This window comes from Ambystoma mexicanum, chromosome 1q, assembly GCF_040938575.1.
Source record: "Ambystoma mexicanum isolate Mex_15411 chromosome 1q, UKY_AmexF1_1, whole genome shotgun sequence".
Classification (NCBI taxonomy): domain Eukaryota; kingdom Metazoa; phylum Chordata; class Amphibia; order Caudata; family Ambystomatidae; genus Ambystoma; species Ambystoma mexicanum.
In genome coordinates, this window is record NC_090922.1 from 1,276,302,489 (window position 1) to 1,276,327,431 (window position 24,943).

The 24,943-nt window shown below is 41.9% G+C and overlaps 1 protein-coding gene across 17 annotated transcripts in view; it reads left to right on the top strand.

Moving 5' to 3' along the window:
- Positions 1–24,943, top strand: part of DAB1 (DAB adaptor protein 1) — a 4,845,894-nt gene that overhangs the window by 4,415,700 nt on the left and 405,251 nt on the right. For all 17 annotated transcript variants that reach the window (XM_069642094.1, XM_069642098.1, XM_069642099.1 and 14 more), the window contains one exon: positions 20,669–20,808. In XM_069642094.1, the coding sequence (XP_069498195.1) occupies positions 20,669–20,808 (140 nt within the window). The remainder of the gene's footprint in view (positions 1–20,668; positions 20,809–24,943) is intronic.

A 24,943-nucleotide genomic window follows, 5' to 3' on the forward strand; every position in this document is an offset into this window, starting at 1 on the left:
TTAGGCCCCCCCATCTCCAAATCCAAAACGGGGGTGACCTTTACCTCTGCCACCTTGGCAGCAGCAGGGGTGCTGTTGGCTTTGGGGTTTTTCTGGGCATTGCTTTTATTTTCTATGGGCTTCTGCACCTCATAGATGCGGGTAGCCTGTTCAATGACCCAGTCTAAAGATCTTTTCTCGTGAAAATCCCTCACGAGCTGGGTCATGATATATTTGGGCAAGGCATGGAAAAACGTGTTTATAAATTCACGGCTATCCGTGCGCACCCTTCTTGTGGTCTGTGCAAAAGCCCGCTTTAACTCCTGCACAAATTCTTGTGGGGCCTGATCCTCCCCACATTGCAAATTGTAGGCTGCCTTGCGAGCCTCTTGAGGATTTCTGTGAACAGAAAAATGTTTCAGGATGGCCGCCTTATAGGTGGACCATCTTAAATGATTTTGGTCCTCCAGCCCCGCAAAGAAACTGGAGTATTCCGGGGAGAAGGTCCACTTTACATATTGAATGCAGCTTTGGCTGTCCTTCAAATGGAAAGTCTCCATCATTTGTTCAAACAACTCTAAGTGCTCCCAAACAGAATACTTAGCGTTCTTATGGTAAGGCGTGATGACGCTCCTGATCGCCTTAATCTGCTTTAAGGGGTCCTTGAGCAAGGCCCTTTTTGCCTTATTGGCCTTTTTGGTTCGGGTAACCCTTGTCCATTCTTCGTCGGACTCAGAGGCACTGCTCCCAGAGGTTCCCGTCTGTTCTTCCAGGTTTTCCCGGATTCTGCGAGCCTGGGAATGGCTGGCAGAATGTGGGGACCTGGTCTCCTGTGTCCTGCGCAGTTCAGAGGAGTCTTCAGATTCCTCCTTGCTGTCAGGATTTGATGGGTACCCCCTCCACTGACCTAACTGGGCAGAGGTTTTCAGGATGCCCTTAATGGGCCTACTCTCCTGGGGTTCCCCATTGAACTGTACTGTACTTGGGTGCCCATACCCGGATGCCCACCCCTCCATTCCTGAGTGGTACTGGCCTATGAGCCCCATACTCTTAGCTGGATAGTAATCTGCCATCCCTGTGGCCCTGTGCTCATGTGCGCCAGGGGACATGGGGGTGGCAGAGTCCAGGGACTGGGGGAGATGAAGGCCCCTGGGGTTAGGGCTCCTGCGGTTATGGTCAGGAGTCTCTCTTTCCCAGCGGACCTCATCTCTATCCGCCCCTGCTCCCTGTTGCAATGCAAGAGCCTGCATTTGTGCCTTCAGTTCCTCTGTTAAGGCCTTACTCGACTCTATCAGTTTCTCCTGCATCGCTACCTGTTGCTGGAGCCTATCATTGTGTTGACAGAGGGCCTCATTCTCCCTCTGTGCTTCCTGGTTGGTCCTGGAGAACTGGGCCAGTCTTTGCTGCAGGAGGTTTACCTCCTGGGCAATGTCCCTATTGGCCTGCTCCTTTCTTGCTAGAGCATCTTCCACCCTTCTGGTGTGCTCTACCAAGTTTTGGTTTTCTTTTTGGAGATCACCCAGCCCCTGGAGGGCCAGGTGATTTTCTTCAATTTCCTTTTTTAAGTGGCAGACTTCCTGGCCTATGGCGTCTCTTTCCTGACTAAGAGCCTGCATTTGTGCCGCCAGGTCGTCCCTTTGCCTTTGGAAGGCACCAGCTTTCTGGCGCTCCTGATCAAACTCTGCCTGGGTATCCAGGTCTTTCAGGATCAGTTTATTGCTCTCCTCTTTCTCTCTGTCTAGTTGAATTTGCAGGGTGGCTACCTGCTCTGTACATGCCCTGTTGAAATTGATCTGTTGCTCCAGCTTTTTCTGGCTCTGCAGTAGGGAGTTCAAACTGTCTTGGTGCTCCTTCTGCAAGGCCAGAAATCTAGTATCCTGTTCTACCTTTTCCCTTTGCAGCACATCCATATCCTCCTTTATTTTAGTGATGTACAGTCTGCTGTCATTATCTGACTCCTGGCTCCTCTGCAGCCTCTGCTCAGAAGAGACCAGGTCAGATTGGACCTTCTCTAACACCATCTGTTGCCTATTTGCCAGATTTTGGCTTTCAGCACATCTATCCTGCATGTCTCCCATATATAGGTACAGGTATGCTGCTATCCTGGCAATCTTATTGTGTTCCTCTTTGGCTTTAGGAGCCATATATAGTTCACTCAGGGCCACATGTAAGGGACCCTGATCTCTATATATATCTGACCCTGTTTCAGTGACCTGTTGTGTGATGGCCTGCAACCACACATCCTGGCCCTGTTTGGTCCATTCACCTCTCACAAATAGCTTATGCAAGAGGTGCTCTCTGGCTATTTTCATATCTACCAAGGTCGTCATTCTAGAGATTGGTCTCTGTCCTGACTTACAGAAGTTAGTATTTTAGTTTTGCAGAACAGAACTTTTCTTGGAGTGTCCCTTTTGAGGAATGCTTCACAGCGTAATGCAGCGTGGTGATCCGACCGGGTGTATGTATCCCGTCAGTTAGCACACTGTATTAAGCTGCACAACTGGTAAATCTAACCCAACGTCTCGGCTCGAGCCCCCACTTTGTAAGAGGATTCAATTCAGCACTACAGCCAAGTTAACGCCTAGTCTAGAATACTGAATGAACACCCTTATTGATATATCTTTAGGTCCAGTTCATGCGTTCTGGATGACTACCCTTGTATAACACCCCTCTCTTGGAATCCCCCTGACCCCACTGAGCCAAGAAGTAATTCTGTTTTGCAAGTTTAAAAGGTTTATTTGATAAATTAAAATATATATCACACTTTTTAATAAATTAATAATTGAATATCACACTTAATCTGATATGGTAAATATTAACAACGGAGAATCTGGCACTAGCACACTTCTTTAATCACTAATGAGTTGACATGAAATGGATAAGGTAGCACACTGGTAAATAGGAACAAAAGTATAATGTGGTAGAGGATGCTTTATGTAGGCTCAGGTGGATGCAATATTCAATGAATGCAGTACAGAAAATACGCAATATGATTTCAACCAAACAATGTAATCACTTTTCTCTGGCTACTCCCCTCCCCTCCTTGATGCAAGGCAAGGAAATGGAAGGAAAACACACAGTTCTCAGAAATGCAATCAACTGTAATTCAGTTCAATCCAGCAAGATTAGACAACAGAAAACAGGTAGGAGTTTTGAAATCACCGGCCCAAATTGCTTTGATATGTGCTGGCAATGAATGAGAAATATGCTGGAAACGCTTTTAATTCCCTTTTAGAGGTTCAGGGTGAGTGGTATCTAGTTAATATTAGTCCAGGCTCACACTAGCAATGATGCAGGGATAGTTAACAGGTTAAACGAATTTCTGGCAAATGGAAAGCAGGCATCAGCAGTTTTTTACATGTGAAGAAATTGCAAATCGCGGCAAAATTCGCGGATGCGCCGAGCGCTATTACAGAGGAACCGCAAGGACTATCTCTACTGTTTTGGGGTCCTAGGAAAGCCTAGGATCTCAGGTTCCAAATGAAAGTTATTGCAAGTCTCTAGCCCAAACGGTTGCGGAGATATGAGCAATTTAGTAAAGGTCGTTTTTGGTTTTGCCAATTTTAAACGCACACTTTGACAAGTGACAAATTTTACTAGAATTGACAGGTGACAGATAGGAGGCAGTTCTACTTAGGTTAAATAGATTGAATTAGATGGATTTAAACTAAGAGATGTGTTCTGAGTTTTGCTAAGTACTCACAAGAGATTTTGAACAGGAAAGCGACTTGGTCACGATCTTCAGTCTGGTCAGGTCTTTCCGGATTCTGCTCACAGCGCCTGGTCTGGTCTCGGCTAGGCACAGCACTGCTTTCTCTCTGGTCTGGTCTCTGCTAGGCACAGCACTGCTTTCTCTCTGGTCTGGTCTCTGCTAGGCACAGCACTGCTTTCTCTCTGGTCTGGTCTCTGCTCTGGATAGATTGAAGTCTCTAGTTTGGCTTTCTGGAGTTTGATGGAGGTAAGTATGGATTTTTCCGGCAGGGCTTCCAGCGGCAGATGAAATTGAATGTCTCTATGTGTCCTGACTCTCTGCTTTTATCTGTTTCTTGAGAATGGGTGTGTGTGTTGCATCACTAGACTTGCCCCTCTCATTCGTCATTGGTCAGGCTTCCATTCCTCCGCTTGATTGGCAAACTGAACTGTGAGTCAGATTGATGTCATTTTATGATCTCTTGAAACAACCTCCCTTATCATCTGTGCACCCAAATATATATATATGATCAAAATCCATACTTCAGAGTTACACAGTTGTTTGAAATTACATATACATGGTGTGGCTGAATTTAGCCATGTCTATGTCCAAATCTGCTCATTCTCGGAGCTTGCATTCAAAGAGTGTACATAATTGACTTTTTAACTGCTTTTTCAATTTCCGACATGGACCCAACTTTACATACATGTGTGCAGGGGGTAGGGACATTAACTGATGAAGTTTCAGATTTTTAACATGCACACATTTAGAGTAATATCCACTTTTCCGCTAAAACCCCCCTGAACATACCACCGGTTCCTACCACGTCTTAAACTGTGGGCAGAAAAATCACAAGAATTATGGTATCATTTATACAATTTTCACATGTCCGCACTATGAATTATCCCCCTTTTTATAAAACCATATCCTTGCTGCAGGGGTGTGTCTTTTCAGGTCACATGGTACAGAAACCAGTCTTTCCAGTTTCTGCCAAGCCAGCTTGCTTCTCACAGGCAGTGCCCCTCCCAGCTTCTCCAGGAGGAAGCCACTTTTTACGACGTCTGTAATAAAAACCTTTGCCTGAGTGGAGAGGGCTTTGTTCACTCTCTGGCAGAGCACAGGAAATTCAATTATCAGATAGATGGCATATCCTTAGTGTGGGCAGCAAAAGGAACATTGGCCTGGGAACATAGTTGTGACTCAAGTTTCACTCCTGATGGGATCCGTTGCTAGGCAAAATCAAGTTCCTTAAGCCAGACCTTCAGCTAACTTTTTGTTGCTTTTAAAATAACTTGTAATTTTACACATGCAGCTAGAATGCTGATTCTAAGTGCAAAACTATGACATTTCAACAGTTACAAAGGCATGTGACACCAAACATAGGTCACTCATTTAATTTAACATTTTCGATTTTGGTGGTTTTAAATCCAGTTGCAGTTAGGCTTAAGCTGCTGACTCCATAGCATTTTTGTTATAAGCATTGTTTTTGGGCTCTTCATTTCCCAGATTTTGTAGGCACACAAAACTCCATTCTGCCAAATGTCTGCTGGTGTTCAGTGAATATTTTGCACATGTTGCAAGGTTTGAAATAGGCATTTTGCTTGCCTTCAGAAAAACACACAGTGGGTTTTAAAACGCCGGCTTTTGGATAGTGGTGAGTACTGGTACTGCACCCATTTTTGGGATTTTCTTGGATTAATGCATTCTAAACAGGAATGGTTCTTACATGGTAGTAAATCCTTGCTTAACATTGTTTTGATGGGGCTCCTTACAGTAAGATGGTTATGTGGAACCCCACAAAAAGGGTTGAATCTTTAAAGTGGTCCAATGAGTCACGATTTCAGCAACTTTTTGACATCAGCAAAAGTGGATTTTGTTAACAAAGACCTTTCTTTACCCTGGTGGGTGGCAAGTTAGGTAACCATTTTGGTGTGCGCACAACTGCGCAGCTTTCCTGGATTTCGGCGCACATGTGGGTTTTCCGCCATCTTGAATTTCCTAAGCCCACAGCACCAAATGTTGTAGCAGGGTAGCTTAAACGTGGGTCAGGACACCCTACAGCCCAGTGGAATCAGAGTCAACCCAAACCAGACTCAATGATGGAGTAGATAAAGTGCATGATACAACACAACTTTATTCACATTGAAACAAAGCCAGGACAGCATGCAATCAATTAAATCACACTGCTCTCTACGTATTAATTAAAAACAATTGCTTAAGTACTACAAACTGGAGTATCATGAAATTACCATTTTTTTTTCTTCTCCTAATAATGCCAGGGTAGCCACCCCCACATTATCCTGTCACCCCATTCCTTAACTAATACACTTACCGCACACCTATATTTTATTACAGCTGTTCCAACATTCTGGTAAAAATCGGCCAAAAAAGTTAGGTAATTTTGTTTTCGTTTTCTTTTTTTATTCGATAATTTCTGAGGATACCCTACAAACTCAACGGGGATAGGTTAGTTGGTTTTGCTACATATATTTTCCAGAAGGATTAAACATTTTATTGTGATACGAATATCTGATGGATCCGCCAGGAACAACCCTTAGTCTCGAGAGGATAGTTCAGGGGCAACGTGCTCAACTTGGAAGCAAGACAACACAGAGCACCACAGGTTTGATCCTCGCGTCAGCACTTAGAAACCTCTGGGTATTAAGCGCATTATAAATAACCTCTCATATCATATCATATTGATAAAGGTTAAACTACCTCATCTTCACGACAAGGGGGTTGAATGGCACACTACTTGATTGGCGGCATTACTCTAAGGATTTTTATAGGTTGGCCCGTTGCTAACCAACCGTGGACACTTGACAGGTCGTCTGGGTATGAGCCACGCATACAGTAAGGAGAGAGAGGCCCAGTGGCGGTTCTTCTTCCAATCAAAAGTAAACTGGACAAGGTCCTTGTCTGGACCGGTGCTATATTGTAGGGAGGCAGCGTTTTATACTCCTGTGGTAAGTCTGGAGGTGGACTTTGCACAGTGTTTAACACAGATCTGCAGACATCCACAATCATGCAGCCATTTCAGCCTGCAGGGGTTGCTGCCCCTAAACTCATAACTGAAGCGCATGAATTGTTTTCTTAATGTTTCATAGTCATGTTCTTTTCCGATCACTTATCTGAGAAGGAAAGACAGGCTCAGTGACTCAGCCACATCTTGCAACATGCTCAGCCTGCTATATATATGAAGAATTCAATTGCCTTGCAAGGAAGCACGAGCTTTCATTTGGCAATTAGCCTTCATAAGTAGAGGAGTCTAAGCTCACATCGCCACAGAGGTCATTTCAGTGTTATGCATTCTCCATTGCCTCAGTGTGATAAAAATGCTAATTGTCTTCACGAAGATTACGTTATTTACAAAGGTGCATGCCGATAGTTCAGATCTTCATCCGATCTACGCGCAAAAAGTCATTTCAGATTTATAATTTGAACATGAGAGCGCGGCCACATTGGCATGATGTTAATATGAAAGGCGATCATTTGTCATCCGCTGGGGAATTGACTGCTCGGGGCATGTTATTGACTTTGCCAATAATATCATCGCCTCTTTTACAAGGTCTTTAAAATAGGAAATTCATATCCTACCCCCAGGAGCAGAGAGATTTAAATAAAGAGCACGGCCATTTTGAGGGATAACTGCTAGGATTACTTGGCGTTCCTAACGCATGTCTAGTCGCCTGCATTAGCATCAAAAAAACAATGAAACCGCTTCTAGGTAGAGTACACCTGATCCCACATGAGGGACTCGGGTCTACTGGGGAAGAGTCGAGTCACTCTTAATGCAAGTCTCGGATCAAATGCTTGGTACATTTTTCTCAGCAGAGTTATGGCCTTTAAATGTTATTACGTAGAGATGACAGCTGACGCTGATATTCATTCACACGCCTCCCGTGATCTTTAGATGCAAGTTTTCAAAGTGAGACTTTGCATTAGAAACTCTACACATTTACACCGAGTAGCTAATTGATGTGGCAAGCCACTGCCAGTGTAGTCTTGGGGCCATGGGCTTCTCATGAAGAGGGTAAAAATCATATTAATTTAGTGAAATGTCCAGCCATGTTTAGTTTTCAATAGCACATTTTTGCAGAATGTCTCTGACTTTGGAACTTATACGCCCCTAATTGAATGAACACATGCAGTATAATTAAAAAGCAGTGAATATATATTTTGTAGCAGGGGGATTGTGCCGGGATGGCTAAGTAAGTTGCACCCTGCCTTTTGAAGGTTCTGCAAATATTGTTGCTGTTGAGCATAAGGAGACTTTTTAATCAAAGCATGCTTGAGCTCGATGACCCCCGACCTCAAATATTTGATTTGTGTCAGTGCACAGTATCGGTGCCGCTTACAAGCAGCCTGACAGCTGTTGGGCCATGCAGCACTCAGGCCATCATTTACTGAGATTGGAAGGGGCCCGCCAAGGGAGTGCTTTGCTCTGAACAAAGCGAGGACAGTGGGAGCACAGTCGCTGCTCATGACATATTACTTTTTTTTTTTTAAAAGAGAGGCCATGTTCTGCGAGAAATAGATGCGACTGCTGGAATAAGGATGGCGTTGCAAGTGCAGGGAAGAGGAGTGTGGAATGGGTTCAGTGGTGAGATAATTGCTCGGATGTCAAAGTGTTCTCAAAAATGTATCCTAGGTGTAATCGCCGCAAACGCATCGACCTACATACAATCACTGACCAAGGTTCAGGTTCCGGGCAACTGCATTACCAAATGAAACATATATATATATATGTGTTGATGGCGATCAAAGGTGTTGGCTGTTAATAGGTCAGTGCTCTGCTAGAGATAGAAAACAGATTAAAGAGTTCTGTGCACCAAGCAAGCTAACCTTCGTGATTTTCAAATGGTGCTGTCCTTACAGCTCTCTACGACAACAATGGGCCTCATTACGAGCATGGCGGTAGCCGTGCCTGTATGGCAGGCACGGCTACTGCCGTGCTCACTACCGGCACCGCCTCCCGCGATTTACCAATAACCGGCCCATTACGAGATTAATGGGCCGGTAATTGCCCATTCGCGGGTGGCAGTATTGCCGGGCACCCGATCCCCAGAGGGAAGAATGGGGGTGGGGAGCATGGTTGCGCCAGCACCGTTGATAACGGTGCCGGCGCAATTACGAGGTATGCTCGCGGGTGCCGCACAGCCCACCAGGTATGACCTGGCGGGCTGTCAGGAACCCACGAGCAAAACTGGTAATGCGGCAGGACAGTATGAATGGTGCCTTACTGGTACCGTTCATACCGTCCCCGCTAGGGTCCTAATGAGGCCCAGTGACTTGTATTTTCAGAACGTGGCTGAAGACATGAGAAAACTAAACCATGCAACTGGTTCAAGAACTGACAATGTGATGCTCAGACCATGGGATGATTGATTAAGAAATAAGAACAAGTACTCCATCCAGGATAAAAGTTAAAATTAGGAATCGAGTTTATTGTGCTAGGAAAAGGCCACTAGTAACGATATTACATTCTTGCTTATTCAGTGCTTAGGACCACATTTTGGGGCCGATTCATGGAATTCTTTGCAAGGTTCACAGTGAATTTGCACTGCCGACACAAGCCCTGATTCATGGAACTGTGCAAAGTGCATTTTAGCAGTGCAAAGTCCGGCCAAAGTCAGCACATAGTCATTTTTGCAGTACAGCATGACTTTGCCCGGACTTTGCAGTGCAAACAATACACTTTGCACAGTTCCTTGAATCAGGGTTTGTGTCTGCAGTGCAAAGTCACTTTTCAGCAGTGCAAAGCCCGGGCAAAAAAATCCATGAATCAGGCCCTGTGTGTCTTTTGCATAATTTGCATTTGGAACGTACAGATTAATGGTGCATGTTTTTGTCTGCATAATTCAGATGAAAGGCTGAGTTGTTTTGGCAATAGGTCAAAACAGTGACTAGCAGTAACCACGGAATGCAATGATCTTTCAAAAAAGGATTTTTTACGTTCAAAATCTCTCCGTGGTGCCGCAGATCTTGCCTCGAGGACTCAAGTCAACATGTTACAGAGTTTCTAACCACCAGTAGGTTGAGTTATTGGGCCTCATTACGACCCAGGCGGTAAGTTACCGCCTGGGCCGTGACTTTACCACCATGGCGTAAACTACGTTTACGCCATGGTGGTTGGCGGACTTACCGCCCCATTCCGAGGTTGGCGGGGCGGTAAGTCCCCAATCCCCATTTACCCTTCCCCATTCCCATTTTTGCCCCATAGGGCATAATGGGAGTGGGGAAGGCGTTGATTACGCCACCGTAAATTACGGTGGCGTAATTAACTCCATGGTCCCTTAGCGCCATGGATTTTAACACCCGCTAAAAGCGGGTGTTAAAAGCTCCATGGCGCTAAGGGACCTCGTAATTGGCGGTAAGGGGTCGGCGCAGCTAACGCTGGCGTAAACCCCTTACCGCCAGGGTCGTAATGAGGCCCATTGAGCTTAGACTTTGAGATAGACAAAGATATTGATGCATTTAGGGATTTGCTTAATCATTTCGCTTTACTTTCTCTTCAGCAGAGTAAACATGTTGAGGTTCCTTCTGTGGGGAGCCCAGTGTCCCTCTCGGAAGTTGGAAGTAACAAGTAAATGGCTCATTATACGCTACCACCAGTGGGGTCTGCAAGTATGTTCACTGATTTGCACAAGAGTGAGGAATCAGCTTTAGGTGCAGGTGCCTTGCAACCCAGACCTTGTGCATATTAAGATGTCAGGTTCACACCCAACACTTAGAAATGCGTTCTTCACCTGCACAAATGAGGGTGAAGGGCTGAGCTCACGCAACAGATTCAGGCGCTGGAGTTCAGAGATGTACCGAGGGTGTTGTCTGTAATGCACTTTCCACCACATAGATCACAAGTAGGGGACACATTCACAGAGGATTTGCATCACAGAGGATACACCTGTGTGGCTAAGCAACACAATCTGGGATGGGCTTTTGGTAGCTTCCAGCAGGACACCAACCTGCAGATTTATATATATATATATATATATATATATATATATATATATATATATATTGTAACATTGCATGTTAAACAGGATTTATGGGTGTGGTGTTTGGTTTTGAAACTCTCGCACAAACCTGGCAAACATGAATGCCAAACATAGTTTATTGCAGTCCAGGCCATGAGTTGCATTGCACTATCAATACTCGGATCCACCTGGATGGCCCTCTTGGTTTCCTGACCAGATCTTGAAGGTAATTGCTTGGGATGTGGGAGCTTTCAGAAAGGAATTCTAGCATGAGCCCCTGAGGAAGGGTGCCAACCAGTGGTCGAAGTGTACGAAAAGAAGTAGTGGAACTGTGTTCCCTGCTGGCCTGTCCCCACTCCCCACAAACCCCACTGACAGACCCCCTCTGACACACAATCCAAACCCCCAAACAAACACACCTGCTATTTATGGGAATGTATATATAATTGAATACGTACTGCTATTTTGATTTTGTGAAAAGTCGAGTTCTTTGACTAAAACACAACAAATAAATTGAAAAAACAAAGTTCCCAAGGGGTCCCCTGTCCCCCCCCAGATTTTATGGGTCTCCTACGCCCCTGAATGTTCAGTGCAGTGCACTGAAGTGTAAGCTTCAACTTCTTCCTACACTTTTATTTTAAAACGAAACCATTGCAGAACAGTTTCTTTTTTTTAAATTAAAGTATAGGAACTGTAAAACATAAAAATAAAAAGTATGGGAGCACCGCTCCCGACTGCTCCTGCCTACTTCGACCTCTGGTGCCAAAATACTTTCTCCTCCATAAATACAAGTTCTGGGTACTCCAATGAATGAGCAGCACTTGCTCCTATGAATTGGTTATTGCCACCTTTAGCAAACAAACATGATCACAATCCAAAACATTTGCTGAAAGACTGGTCACACTTTTCCTGTCAACCTCGCCGGGAGTCAAGATGACATTAACCTGCGAAGTCTTGTTAGCGTTTTTTGTCATTATTCATAAACTCTTGTGTAGGGAAAGGGTTACTGTAATATAAAAGAACCAGTGTAAAAGAACCGGTGTTTGAATTTGTTTGTTTTTAATGGTGTGGTCTTGAAACCCCAATGTTAACCAATCCTTCCTCCTCATAATTTGACCAATGATTTCAGAATTAAGTAAATCATTTTCAGAGCATTTTTTAAGATGAGGCAACTGTACAATTTCACAATGGGAAGTTCAGGAGTCCTGTAGTGCACACAAGGAATGGAAGAACAACTAGACTCCTCACACAGCCCAGAACCACGAAGGTACACATAGGTACACATAGGAAAGTATTTTATTAATCATAGCCACTGGACTTGCTCTGGTCAGTCTTTCCACCTATTGCTTTTTAGTCTCCTGCCCGGTTACAGATAGGGCAAACACATGCATTGTTCCAACCCTAAAGCCTGCAGTCCATCCTGAATTAGTGTATCATATCCCTTCTGCACAAGAACACAAACAACCCCAGACATGTTTCGTTCTCATTGAACATAATAACTGAGGGGTAACTTGGGACGGTAAGGGCAGCAAGCTTCGGATCAGCAACCGGGCATTCACATGCCATTTAGGTCGACAATGAAACATTCAAGAGTCAAGGATGGACACGCTTTCACAAAAGAATTCTTACTGTGGTGACACTTGGTTTGATTGAGTGAAATATAATTATGCTCATAACATTGCTGTCTGGTCCACTTTTCTTTCATACTGATAACTGACTCCAAACATATTGACTTGATGGTAATGGTCAACGGTCACAGTGAGACACTGTGGAAATGCATTGGTCCCCTAAATGTGTTGGAACATTTTTTATGGGGGAATCAGGGATGGGCTGTCATCCTCATGACTAAGCCTTTCCCAGAGGTTCTGCCTCTATTGACTTTGAGCAAGATAGAGCCATACACAAACCCCATGCTACCATTGTGTTCAGTCAAGCAGGTGTAACTATTCCACATTTTAGCCAGGCCAACCATTCCCATAATTTGAAAGTAGACCCTGCATAAATCCACATTCTACCTCTGCATAGCCATATTCTATCACTGCAACCAAGAATGTGGCAGTTCCCAGGCTGCAATGACTTTCAACTAAGACTTTCAGCAACTTTAGAGCAGAATATGGTGTTAGCGGTTGCGTAGGCGATCATGTCATCCAGTTAGCCACTTTGACCGCATTAGATCAAGTTTTACAATTTCTTTAAATATATAACAACTGCTCGTAACGATTCATTGTGTGTTTAGCAGCCAAAACTAAGTAGTTATGCAAAGTGGCCGACTTATCTTAGGTATGATTTATACATGTGATATGTGACATCTATCATATAACTGGTCTCTGTAACGAACAACATAGTTTAGCCAAAATCTTCAATAATGCAAGAATCAACACTCAGCAGGATGTAAAATAACTGGTTTAAAGATGAAACGCATGTCAGGAGGCCCTGTTTTCAAAATGGCTCCTCAGAGTAGAAAATAAAACAAGAACATGCTTGCCAGTATGAGCAACGGAAACATTGACATTCCTAACCACCTGATTTCAGACTGGAGCCCCACAGCAGATGTCAGACACTAAGCAGTCCTCAAAGATCCGAGGGTGGGGGGGGGGGCCGCAGGGGGGTGTAAAATGAAGAGTAATTACACATTCATGTAAATCCCCATGAAACACATCAAGACCTTGTGCATAGGTTATGTTGATCCCTATCCAGTGCCATCACTATAATAAGGTATGTTGATGGGGCAACCGTTGATGCTGCCAGCGGGGAGCATCAGTGTGACTCTATCATACTGGTCCCATTGTGATGGGGACACCAGAATTGCGCTCTGCCTAGGGAGCATAACATGGAAGAAAAAGTTATACAGTCCCTAGAGCAAAATCATGATAGCATGACTTTCATGTTTGCAGAGCTGTAGTCCCAGGCATCAGAATACATGTTGCCACTCTGCTTCCCAGCAGATTCAACCGTTACCCCTGGCTGAGCCAACCTTGTCTGCTGGTGATGTCACCCTTGCACATTTCTGCTGGTGGATGCTTAGTCCTATCTTGCCCTCGGATGAGTGGATGAAGCATTACCATAACTTATAGAAATAGTCCAAATGATTCAAAATAATAATACTGCAAAACCATTAATCACCAATTGGGAGGTATATAATAGTTGGTCAGACATACTTGCTAACTATTCCCAAAAGCATTTTTCAAAGTTATGGCTGGAAAAAGTAATAACTGCTTAATTAAGTATATTGAGGAAAGTATTTATTAATGGTCCACCTAAAAACCTGTCAACAGTGGACAACGAAACGCTGCACCAGTGCAACTCCAATTGTACATGATATGGAAATAGAGCAATGTTTTATTTATTTATTTATTTGTTTGTTTAAAGCGCAGACCGTACATCATTTGGGATTAGTACTTGGTCCGGTGTTGTTGCAAATGCCATGTTTTGAGAGATTTGCAAAATTGGAGAATTGTGGGGGCATTCCGAGTCGATACTGGCATCGAGTTACAGAGGGTGTTTGAATAATATGAGAAGGGTTGTTTGCAGGTCCTCTCTTTGTGGACACGTTTTGATTCGAGTACAAGGAAGGTGTCCCATCCGTTATGTGGAGCTTAGTTGCGAGTAACGCTGGTTTGCCACTCGTAACTAATGTCATGATAGATGCAGTATTGAACAGTATCATGACATGGAGAGAAGCTGATGTATTTGTGTAGGATGGGGGTGATTTGGTCAAATTATTGTGCATCCACAATGAGGCATATAGCAGTGTGGTGGATTGCTTTTATGGTAGCCAAGCATTTCCTTGATGTGCATGGCCACAAAGGTCTGCAGAGGTCCTGCAGTGGGATGAAGGGTTCCATTTTGCAGAGGGTGGAAATGTGTAACCAGGCCGTTTGGATGTTCTCAACTATGCATTTCTGGAAGGACCGGCTGCAGTCAATGCTGAAAGCCAAAGGATGTTGCTGAATCTGAGAGTTCCAGATCATATCCTTTAAGGCATATATCTTTGAGCCATTGTAGGACAACGTGTTGTTTAATAAGGGGACCAAATAAGACAAATTGGTTTTAGATGGGCTAAGTTTGAGGTAGGCAGTGGCATCCAGTACTGGATGATGCCTACTTGATAGCAGAGACGACTGATGTCCTGTGGGCTCTAGACTCACATGTAGAACCGCATATTGAAGGATGTCTATATTGGAATCTTTGAGGGGTATGCCCAGAGGCTCCATTCAAAGAATAATGAGGATCAGTGAGAGGATGGAGCTTTTCGGGACTCTGAAAGACACCGGGAGTCAGATAGAATCCAACAGTTCTGATCAACTCAGTTAGAAACAATAATTGCTCCATTTTGTCAATGAATCTTTGCACTGGTGCCAACGTTTTGTGATACACCCCATGAAACTTTGGAATACAATTACAGAAATGTGCATTATGTTATGCAGTTGAAAGGCAGTAGTAGACATGTAAGTGATATGTTGGCATTCCAAAGCAAATGATTGAGAACATGTGACTGAATCCAGTGAATTTGTGGACACAAAACTTCTGAAAAGTTTCAGTCTTGGTTAGCAACATAACTTAACCATAATTCCGCCCATCCAGGATCGGCTGCCATTGACATCTCAATTGACATCACACATGAAATCATTTATGGCATTGCTAATGACTTCACCAATGGCATAATCAAAGATATGCATGTTGTCATGCTTCAAGAATGTTTTGCAAAAGGCCTGCTACTTCTCCCCTGCACAATACCCATACATTTTACACTGCCAATATTGTATATTGGTACTGACTTATGAAGATAACCAAATCATAGGGCATGATTCACTGAAGCGTTTTATAATATCACAATCCCATAGTAAAGTGTTATATGAATCAGGCCCAAGTGTCTTCCATTGCTCTGTGGGTACTGCTTTAGGGTGCTGACGCTACGGCACACCACAAGTGCAGGGAATTGTTCTAGATCTCTCCCATGGGAATGTGGTGCTTGGACCTTGGCCTGTGCAATGCCCCAAACACAATGCCTAGCCAGAATGTACTCACAACAAATGGCCAAAGCTTATTACATAGACCATTTTGTATGACACTGCATCTAAGGAATGGATCTCATCAAGTCCCCAGACATACTACTCACACCCATTGTACCTACTCGGGATGACCTGAGGATATGCCTTGTTCATACTAGATATGCAAAATGCAATCGAAATATCCTCTTGTTCCTTAAGGCATGCAGTGCTTTTTTTGTTGCTGTAATCAATGATGTCCTTCTTATGCCAATTGTGATAACATCTGTGTTATAATGTGTAATACCTTAAATAGTGCATGGCATTGGGTGAACTATGATTTCATTGCTGACTATAAGTGATGATTTCCAGTGGTTATGCCATTTTGCAATACTAATATACAAAAATAATGGCACTCAACCTTTATAATTGTTTATATTTATTCAGTCTAAAATGTAACCATGACAGAATCCCATCTTGCAGTAATGACTATAATGGCATCAGGCCACTAAGCCTTCTGCATGCCCTTTAGACGGTTCCATGTAATAATGTCGCCACAAAAATATCGCCATACAAAAATATCGCCGAAAAATGGTTGTTTTTTGTGGTCACATTATTGCATGGAACATGCGGCGGACACCCCCGCAACCCCCAATTTTTTTTTCCCCTATCGCCACATATATGATCACCCAAATAATATCACCACAACATTTTTGCGGCGATATCATTTACGGCGACCCTATATGTGGCGATATTAATACCTGATACCGCCCGGGGTCTGTCCTTTAACCATTCTCTATGGACAATGACCTTACCTGCAGTGCCATATCCTCATTAGTATATCAAGTTATCTTTGCAATTACAGGTCTTTGTGCACTAAATATTATCAACTGAGTTTGCAAACTTGATGAAAAATGTTTTCAGGCAAAACACTCAAATTTGAAAACACAAACCAAGATGGCGGCATGACTCAGAAATGCCAGTATTGAAGTTGAGTTTTGACAACTGTCAATGTATCTCTATTTCTATTAGGCTCACTTCTAGCTTTCACTTTTTAGACCAGTTTTCACCAGACCAAACTAACACTTTTTAAGGGGGTCAAGATGCCAACATCAGATCAAAGTGTTGGATTATGTCAACCTGCATGTTATGGCCCATAATGATGTTTTTTCTTTTATTTTGGTTAGTTTCAGTGCCATCCTCTACAGATGGCAACCGGAAAAGGATACTGCATGTACACCCACACACATACATCTGCCAGCCCATCACTTGCACAATCTCCCACACACACACAACAAGAGTAGGCTCAGAGACACACAGACATATGTACAACCACACAAACTGACAATGATCAGTGGCACACACACACACACACACACACACACACACACACACACACCACACCAGGGGTGTACTGAACTTCGGCCATAGCTCAGCTAAAAATAGAACATTTGGCTTCAGCTGAATAGTTTTGTATTATGCCACTTGGCTGAATAAATGTTAAGGCCCGAGGGCACTGGCAGTTACCTGTATCTCACATTTAAAAGCAGAGCAGATCAAAGTGAAAAACATGAGACATTTGCATTGCAGGGTCTAAACAAACATTGCCTAAAGAAATATGGTAATGAGTGCTTCTGTGATGTATAGAAAGAGGGATATGGGGGGAGGTGGATAAAGGGAAGGAGAAGACTAAAAAAGGGGCATTTTGACCTCTGGTGGCATTGCCTGAAAATACACATTAAATGCACTTGCCCATGTTAGTTAAACAATTCTTCTACAAAAATAAAGACAACATGCCATCCCACTTCTTGTATCTATTCTGAGCATATTTAAAAGTTTCTCATGTGTCACGTTATAAATGGGCTTTTCTTTTCAAATGTTTGGCAGTATTTTCCATGTGAAGCCAAATATACATTACTTTTTGTCAACACGCACCATGTCTTTTCCCTGACATCTCTATGTTAGCTGGGGTACAATTTTCTCATGACTTGGTCTAAACTGCAAACACACATGCAAATCCTGTTTTTCAAGTGAAAGGGACCTTCAAATCTCTGCTACCTTTGCGAATTAAAATGTTGCTTTTCCATTTGTACTGACAGGTAGGACTTTTTCACATGTCCCTTCCTTGTATCACTTACAGAAACCCCATAGTCTGCCTTAATAAGTGGGTTTTCAGTGTTAAGGTTTAGTCATAAATGCTGGCAGGTCATTTATTTCAGTGGGCCCTTCAGTTCCATTGGCTTTGGGCCTTTGATTACACCCCACACATGTAATGGGTTACTTTTCCTATTCCTTCTCATGAAAACCTTTTCAGACCAGTGGAAGATTGCGTCTTGTAACTAAAGTTTACTCCTTGGGGTAGGTGTGAGACATTCTTAGGCAGGCAGCACAGCTTGATTCTTTCTCACTTCCTACAGATAGGCATTGACAGAACAGGGTGTCCTCGTACACTCAGAATACCAAATATCAGGCCTGCAGACTCAGTCATTGTCTCACTTTGCTATTTAGTAAAGAGAACCTCAAATGTTGGACATAAGTACAAATAAGTAGATTACAAAGAGGCAATTGCTCCAGAAAAGCCAGTATGATGGGGGGCACATCTAAGTAGCATTCTAAGGTATTTGCATGTGACTGATTCTGACACAGTCCAACACAGCTTTCAGAAGGTTCAAGCTGCCAGACTTTGATTTTTACTAGCCCACAAAAATTACAATACATTGTGTCTGACAAGAAAACAACAAGAGACAGCGTAATAACTGAAATGTTTATCTAAAACACATGTGGCCTGATTTACAAAGCTTCTCTCAATGGGATTACACCATTGTAAACATATTTTGTAAATAAGCCCATTCTCTGTAAAAGTATAAAGGGATGTCTATGTTGTGTACCTCATGGAAATTATATGCACTGTATTGTATGACACAGCTGATAACATAGCTTATTGGGTTAGTGTGGCTGCTGAACAAAGCTGTATGCAACCTGAAAGTCAAAGATCCACACATCAGGAGGCTGACCCAGGGTCTTGATATAAGCTTGTTGGTATTGATAAAAGTATTGAAAACATCAATAGTATTTACTGAAAAATAGGGTCAAAGTTATATTCCTGCAAAGGTATTCCAAGAGAATACTGCAGGATCTAGATGCCTATCTATTGCAAACTAGATTTTCATTCTGAAAAACCTTCTTTTTTTTTCTCTACGCCCCAGAGGTGGCATTACAATTACACTGCTGCCTTCTTAGGAGCCAGCCTATTGGGAAATCTCGCTAGTTGATTTAATTTTACTTCAACAGCGCTGTACACTAAATCACTTCACAAAAATAAAGTGAATTGTTATAAAGTAATGAAATAACGATGCATAATACAGGGAACAGAACAGAAGAAACAGAATGAAAAGAATAGCAATAGAGATAAGAAAATGTTTTGATGGACCATGAAGCAGTTCATAATGAGTAAAATGTGCACATTTAGATAGAAAAGCCCCCCCCCCTCCCCTAACCCCGCCCCGGCACATAAGCTTAGATGAGACAAACATGGCTGGGATGCCAAGGATGAACATTCCACAAGTGCAAATGTGAACATATACATGGAAAAGTCAGTACTCCTCTGATTGAAAACAATGAGTGGAGAGAATACTGTGTGAGAAAGAACCAAGGAGAGCTGCATATGCTAACATTGACGAGTAGAGAGCGAGACGTGGCCTGGAATTTGGTTGTGTTTTAGTGTAGGAGAGAGCACTGAATTTACCTTTATTCCTGGTGATACGTTCTTTAGTGGTTTGCATATTTTTAAATAAATCTTGTGTGCTCATAAACCTGAACAGGAATATAAGAAACATAACTGCAGATTTAACACAGTGTTTATATATTTTATTAAGTACTTTTACCAAGTATAGACAATACTTAATTAAAAACACACCATTTGGCTTCATTTGCATTTTGAGAACAATTTGGTATTCCGTTGAATAGTAAATGTGCTATTCGGTGTACACACACACACACACACACACACACACACACACACACACACTTACTAACAATATTGATTATTGATACATACACACTCAACAATAGTCACATTCATATATAGTGAACGTCAAAAATACAATGTTAAAGTGTTAAAGTTACTACCTATAAAATGTAAAGTCCTCAAAGATTGGGAATGCTAACATTAAGGTGACTACAAACACGCCAAAGCAACACACAATAGCAATCTCTGTTGCTTCTCTAGTTACTAATTGGTCGAGAGGAGTCCTAGAATCAGGAAAGTCTTCCTCAGTATAGTGCTACCAGTGGCCAGCTTGTCCACATGACCCGTGATCCTCCAAGTAGTGTTTTTATAAAATTCACAGTACAAAGTCGCAATGCAGCTCTGTCATCTCTTCAGCATGGCCAGTCTGAAAGATTGAAAGAATAGAGTGGGATAATGTATAGGAATATTTTCTTGGGTAGTGATTTAAGGGAGTTGTCCCATGTATTGTATTTAGAAATTAAGCTATAAGCTTCTTCGAGGAGTAGCTATCCTTTAGCTCTAAAATTCTACACTCAATCATGAACACTTCTAATCATGGTGTGCAACACTTTCTAAAAGCTTTTAACTTATTTTTTTCCTCTTTATCCGTGCCATATTTTCAACATCCTCACATACTTCATAGAACCGAGCTATATCGGATACTCTGTGTCCTCTAAATTTGTTGTCTTTATTTGTATTGCTGGATTGCACCAATACAAGAAAATTGTGATTGTCAGAGTTAACAAGACACTCTAGAAAGTAATATTGTTGCTATACTGCACAACCAGCTTTTATCAACATGAAACTACTATCAACCCATATAAAACATCTTTAAATCACCGAACTGCAATATTCACATCCTGGTGAAAACTTAAGGACACGCACAAAATACATGTATAGCTTGTTTCTAAATTAAATGGAGCTTTTTTTGGGGGGGATTTGTATTCACGTATTGTAAATTTTTAGAATGTGTTGTGATTGGTTTATAGGCATACCGTATTATAATATTGTTGTTTCTCTTCAGGTCAGGATCGCAGCGAAGCCACTTTAATAAAACGGTTCAAAGGTGATGGTGTCCGATACAAGGCAAAACTGATTGGAATTGATGAAGTTTCAGCAGCGCGAGGAGATAAGTTATGCCAAGACTCCATGATGAAACTCAAGGTGCGGTATCTTAAAGCAATCAAAATAGTAAATATTGGGATTGTTATAATTCTTGTAACTGAAAATTGGATGGTTAAATGTAGAATAATGCATATACTAATAAAACTACATTAATAAGAGGAGGGCACATGCCAAAGAAAAGCTAATGTCATTGGTGGGTGGCATTGCTTCCCCCTTGGGCTCTAAACCAGAATAACGAGGCAATACACACTTGTGTATAGGCGTATTATAAATGCCATCTCATATCATAATAAAGGAAGTAATCCCTCTTCACCCTTTGTGGAGTGTGTTGATCAAATTTTTCACTCACAACATTATTTCCATGCTAAGCTCAAGTAGAGCACTAGGCGAAAATGTATTTATTTATTTTTTGTCCATTTTTATGGCACCTATACACAAACGTTTCCAGGCACCAAATCACACGACTGGGGGGAAAAAGGTATGACCCCTGGAGAGGTCATACTTACACTGCTCCTCTGGAAAGGGATGTGTTAACCAGGAACCGATTATATCCTAGAAGCATGCAGATTTCACCGGAATCCGTAGCAACTATGCCTTTAGCAGAGTTAGATGCATCAGAGATGCTCTTGTGTGTGTCAGGTGGCAAGTATGGATGGTACATTTCCTGAGCGACCTGACAATTATTAAAAAATGCACACATGTTTTAAGATTGAACATTTATATTTGAATCAGATTGCATACATGGCAAATAATCAATACAAGAAATATTATAAGGCCAGAACATTTTACAATTAGGAATACACTATCTGAAGGCCACACATGAAGATGAAGACTATGGGCCTCATTACGAGTACAGCGGTAGGGGGTTAACGGCACCGGTAAGGATGCAGGTGCCGTTAACTCCCTACCGCCGCAATCCGAGGTCCCTTAGCGGGTCCCACTAGGGCCGGCTGGTTTTACCAGCCGCCCTTACTGGGACCCGCTAAGGGACCAGAGAGCTAATAACGGGCCCGCTGTTTGCGGGCGCGTTATTAGCTCCTTCCCCATTCCCATTGAGCCCTATGGGGGTTCGAATGGGAATGGGGAATGGTTTTCAGAATGGGGACTTACTGGGTCCTCCAAGGTCGGAATGACCCGGTAAATCCCCATTCCGACTACACGGACCCGGACACGGGTTTGGAGGCAGCCATGGCGCTAATAGCACCATGGCTACCTCCAAACTCGTAATGAGGCCCTATGTATTCAAAACTGAAAATGTTCGAATAAGTGTATGAGCAGGACAAACAATGAGACAAGAACAACAAAACGAACAAGAAAAAAATGAGCATGTACAAATGGGGTGAAGGAAGGGGAGAAAGTATTGAAAACATTATGCACAGATCTTCACTTGATTTATTAGTTAGGGGCTATGTTAGCTAAACATCTATGAATAAGCTGCCACTTAATTTCATGCTTTGGTAGTAGAGAAGGATGATGCATTTCCTTAAAAGCTTCTTTGGGAAAGAAACCCAAAACTTGACAAACATTTATTTTAAACCTTGTATTTCCTGAAGAATTTTGCAAGAAATGTATTGAACCTTTACAAATGTGTTTCCTGAATTCAGAATTTGATGAACTTGCAAAACCTGCTTGGAGAAGGAATCCAAGTGTTGGGCTAGGCAGAATTCGAAAGCAGCGGTCTTGTCCTGGTTTGTATGGTTTTCTAAAGTGTTATGTACAGTTATTTGGTTAAGGTTCGGACAGAGGACTTTATAATTTAGAGTTTGATGTGCACCCTTTGTTTTAGTTGCGTTGAGTAGGGAACTTCCCTCATAGCGATAGTGCTAGCTATGCATTTTATTTTTAATGTTAAATAAAATCCCTTGAACATGTCAGACACTTGTTCCTGCTCCTTGTTCTGGTTCACCACATGTGCTATGGGGTGCTTTAGTTTTAGTTTTACCTATCATTGCCAATACAAAAGAATGTTTTATACTTACAAAAACATATTGATTATGTTGATCTCCAAATTATTAGCATTAATATTGGGTAGGAAAATAAATAATGAAACATTGCTGCGGGCAAGAAAGCCACCGCTCCTGCATCGGCTACTTTCTCAGGCAAGAGTTCTAACCTCTCTCAAGCCCTCAGCTTGTAATGACAGTTCTCTGAGTGCACATGAGCCTTATTTCAGCACAGGCACACATCCTGGACAGACTATGTATGTGTAGTGCCTGAATAATAATTAGGAGCCAGTTAGTGGCAAAGCAACAGTTGCATCTCCTACGTCTGGTGTATTGGGGATATTTTGGCATTCAAAACAGTGGTGTTGTCTGTTGATAAAATGGCAATTTTGGTTGATAATATGATGTGTATAAATGTCACTCACGTGTATGCATTGCATACATGTATGCATATTTATCTTAAGCACTGGTAAATTGCGCTTATACACATAGGATTCATTGTTTGTGAATTGTGCATGGTTAACACATGAAACATTCTCTTGATTGAAGATGCTGATTCACAAGGAAACTAACAGCAGTAAATCTGACAGATTCACTGTTCAATTCACAAAGAAGTTTCCAGGAGTATTGCTAACCTATTTCTGACAAGAGTCGAGCAGGTCAGGAGTATGTCAGAGTTACTACTGTTCACTTCCTTGTGGATCTACTAGCCTCTCCCTAGGAGTAACTACTGCAAGTAACGTCTTTATGAATTAACTCTTTTTTGTTTTTAGTATATTTGCGCATTGAACAGTACATTTTAGCTCCTTTGTTGTTCTCAGAATGAACTTGGATAACATTTCCCCTTGAATCGTCTAGATTGTAAATCTTTCGATGCCCTTAGCAGTGATATTTTAAGAGACACCTCTGCCAATTTTGTCGGAAAGGTGTATTTTGAGATCTTGAATGATGCCTCTAAAACAAAAAAATAAGAATTCTATGTGGAAGCCAGTTCCATAGTGTGTTTGGTATGTATCCCGACAAACCTATGCACATCTTTTTAACTCTCCAGAATGCAGTGATCTCGAAGACACAGTTTCTTATGAATTAATTGTAGTTTTCTTGTGACAACCATTTTTGAAAATCAATAAAAAAGACTGAAAAACTAAAATCCATTTTCAGAATGTTCATGAAACTGAAAAAACACAATATTAGTGAAAGGGCACCTCAAAAAAGATTCAGTGGTGACATAGTAATGGGCTCCCTAAATCAGACACATATATTGTTGATTTCCACCTGCAATGTCAATAATAAGTTATTTTGTTGTATTATATTATGAACTAGTCGTCTATCTGAAGGGCAATTGGGGAGTATTCATCTTCGTTGTGCATTCTTGCAAAGTAACACATATCCACTGATGTCTTTGTTTCAAAACGGTTTAATGCGTTTATGCACAGAGTCAGTTCTGTTGCGTCTTGAGGCACTGTCATGTGAAATTATTGCATTTGGATGTATAGAAGCTATACATCTCCTTGTCTTGGGCGACTGCATCAGGGATATCCTCCTCTTCTTAAAAATATGTTATGGGATAATGTTATTTATTTTAATATGTTCACAGCCAACAAAGGCTTTACATATATTTGACAATACCACACAATCCAAATTCACATATGAGTTAAAAGAAACATAATATCAGATTTACATTCAATGTGATAAAAAACTATGTTTATAAAAACAGGATGCTGACATACAATTCCCTTAAAATAGATAACATTAAATCATAAAACTTCATCATGTGAAAAATAAAATTCAAATTGTTTCCATGTAAGAGAGATTCCCATATTTCATCCATATTCTCAGTATTGCTAGTGTTTTCATATGCTTTCAAATTCTTTGTTCTTAAGGCGTTAAGACTCTCGCATTGACAAATAATATGTGCAGCAGATTCTATAGCAGATGTGCCACACAGTCAACACAATCTTTGATTCCTTGCCATATCACATTTTGCACCAATTATTTCTAATGTATCGCACAGATTAATTTGAAAAGTAAGTATTCAAATGAAGATATCCTCCTCCATTTGAAACCACTTCTACAGTTTTTCAATAATACATTCTGCTTTTGCTTTAAAGGAAGGAGTGAAGGGCTCAGTCATAATCACATTGTGTATATACCTGCTAATTACACATTGGTGCATATCAGGAACATTTGAAAAGGTAGCCATTAATTCACTTTAGTATATTGAATTCCTT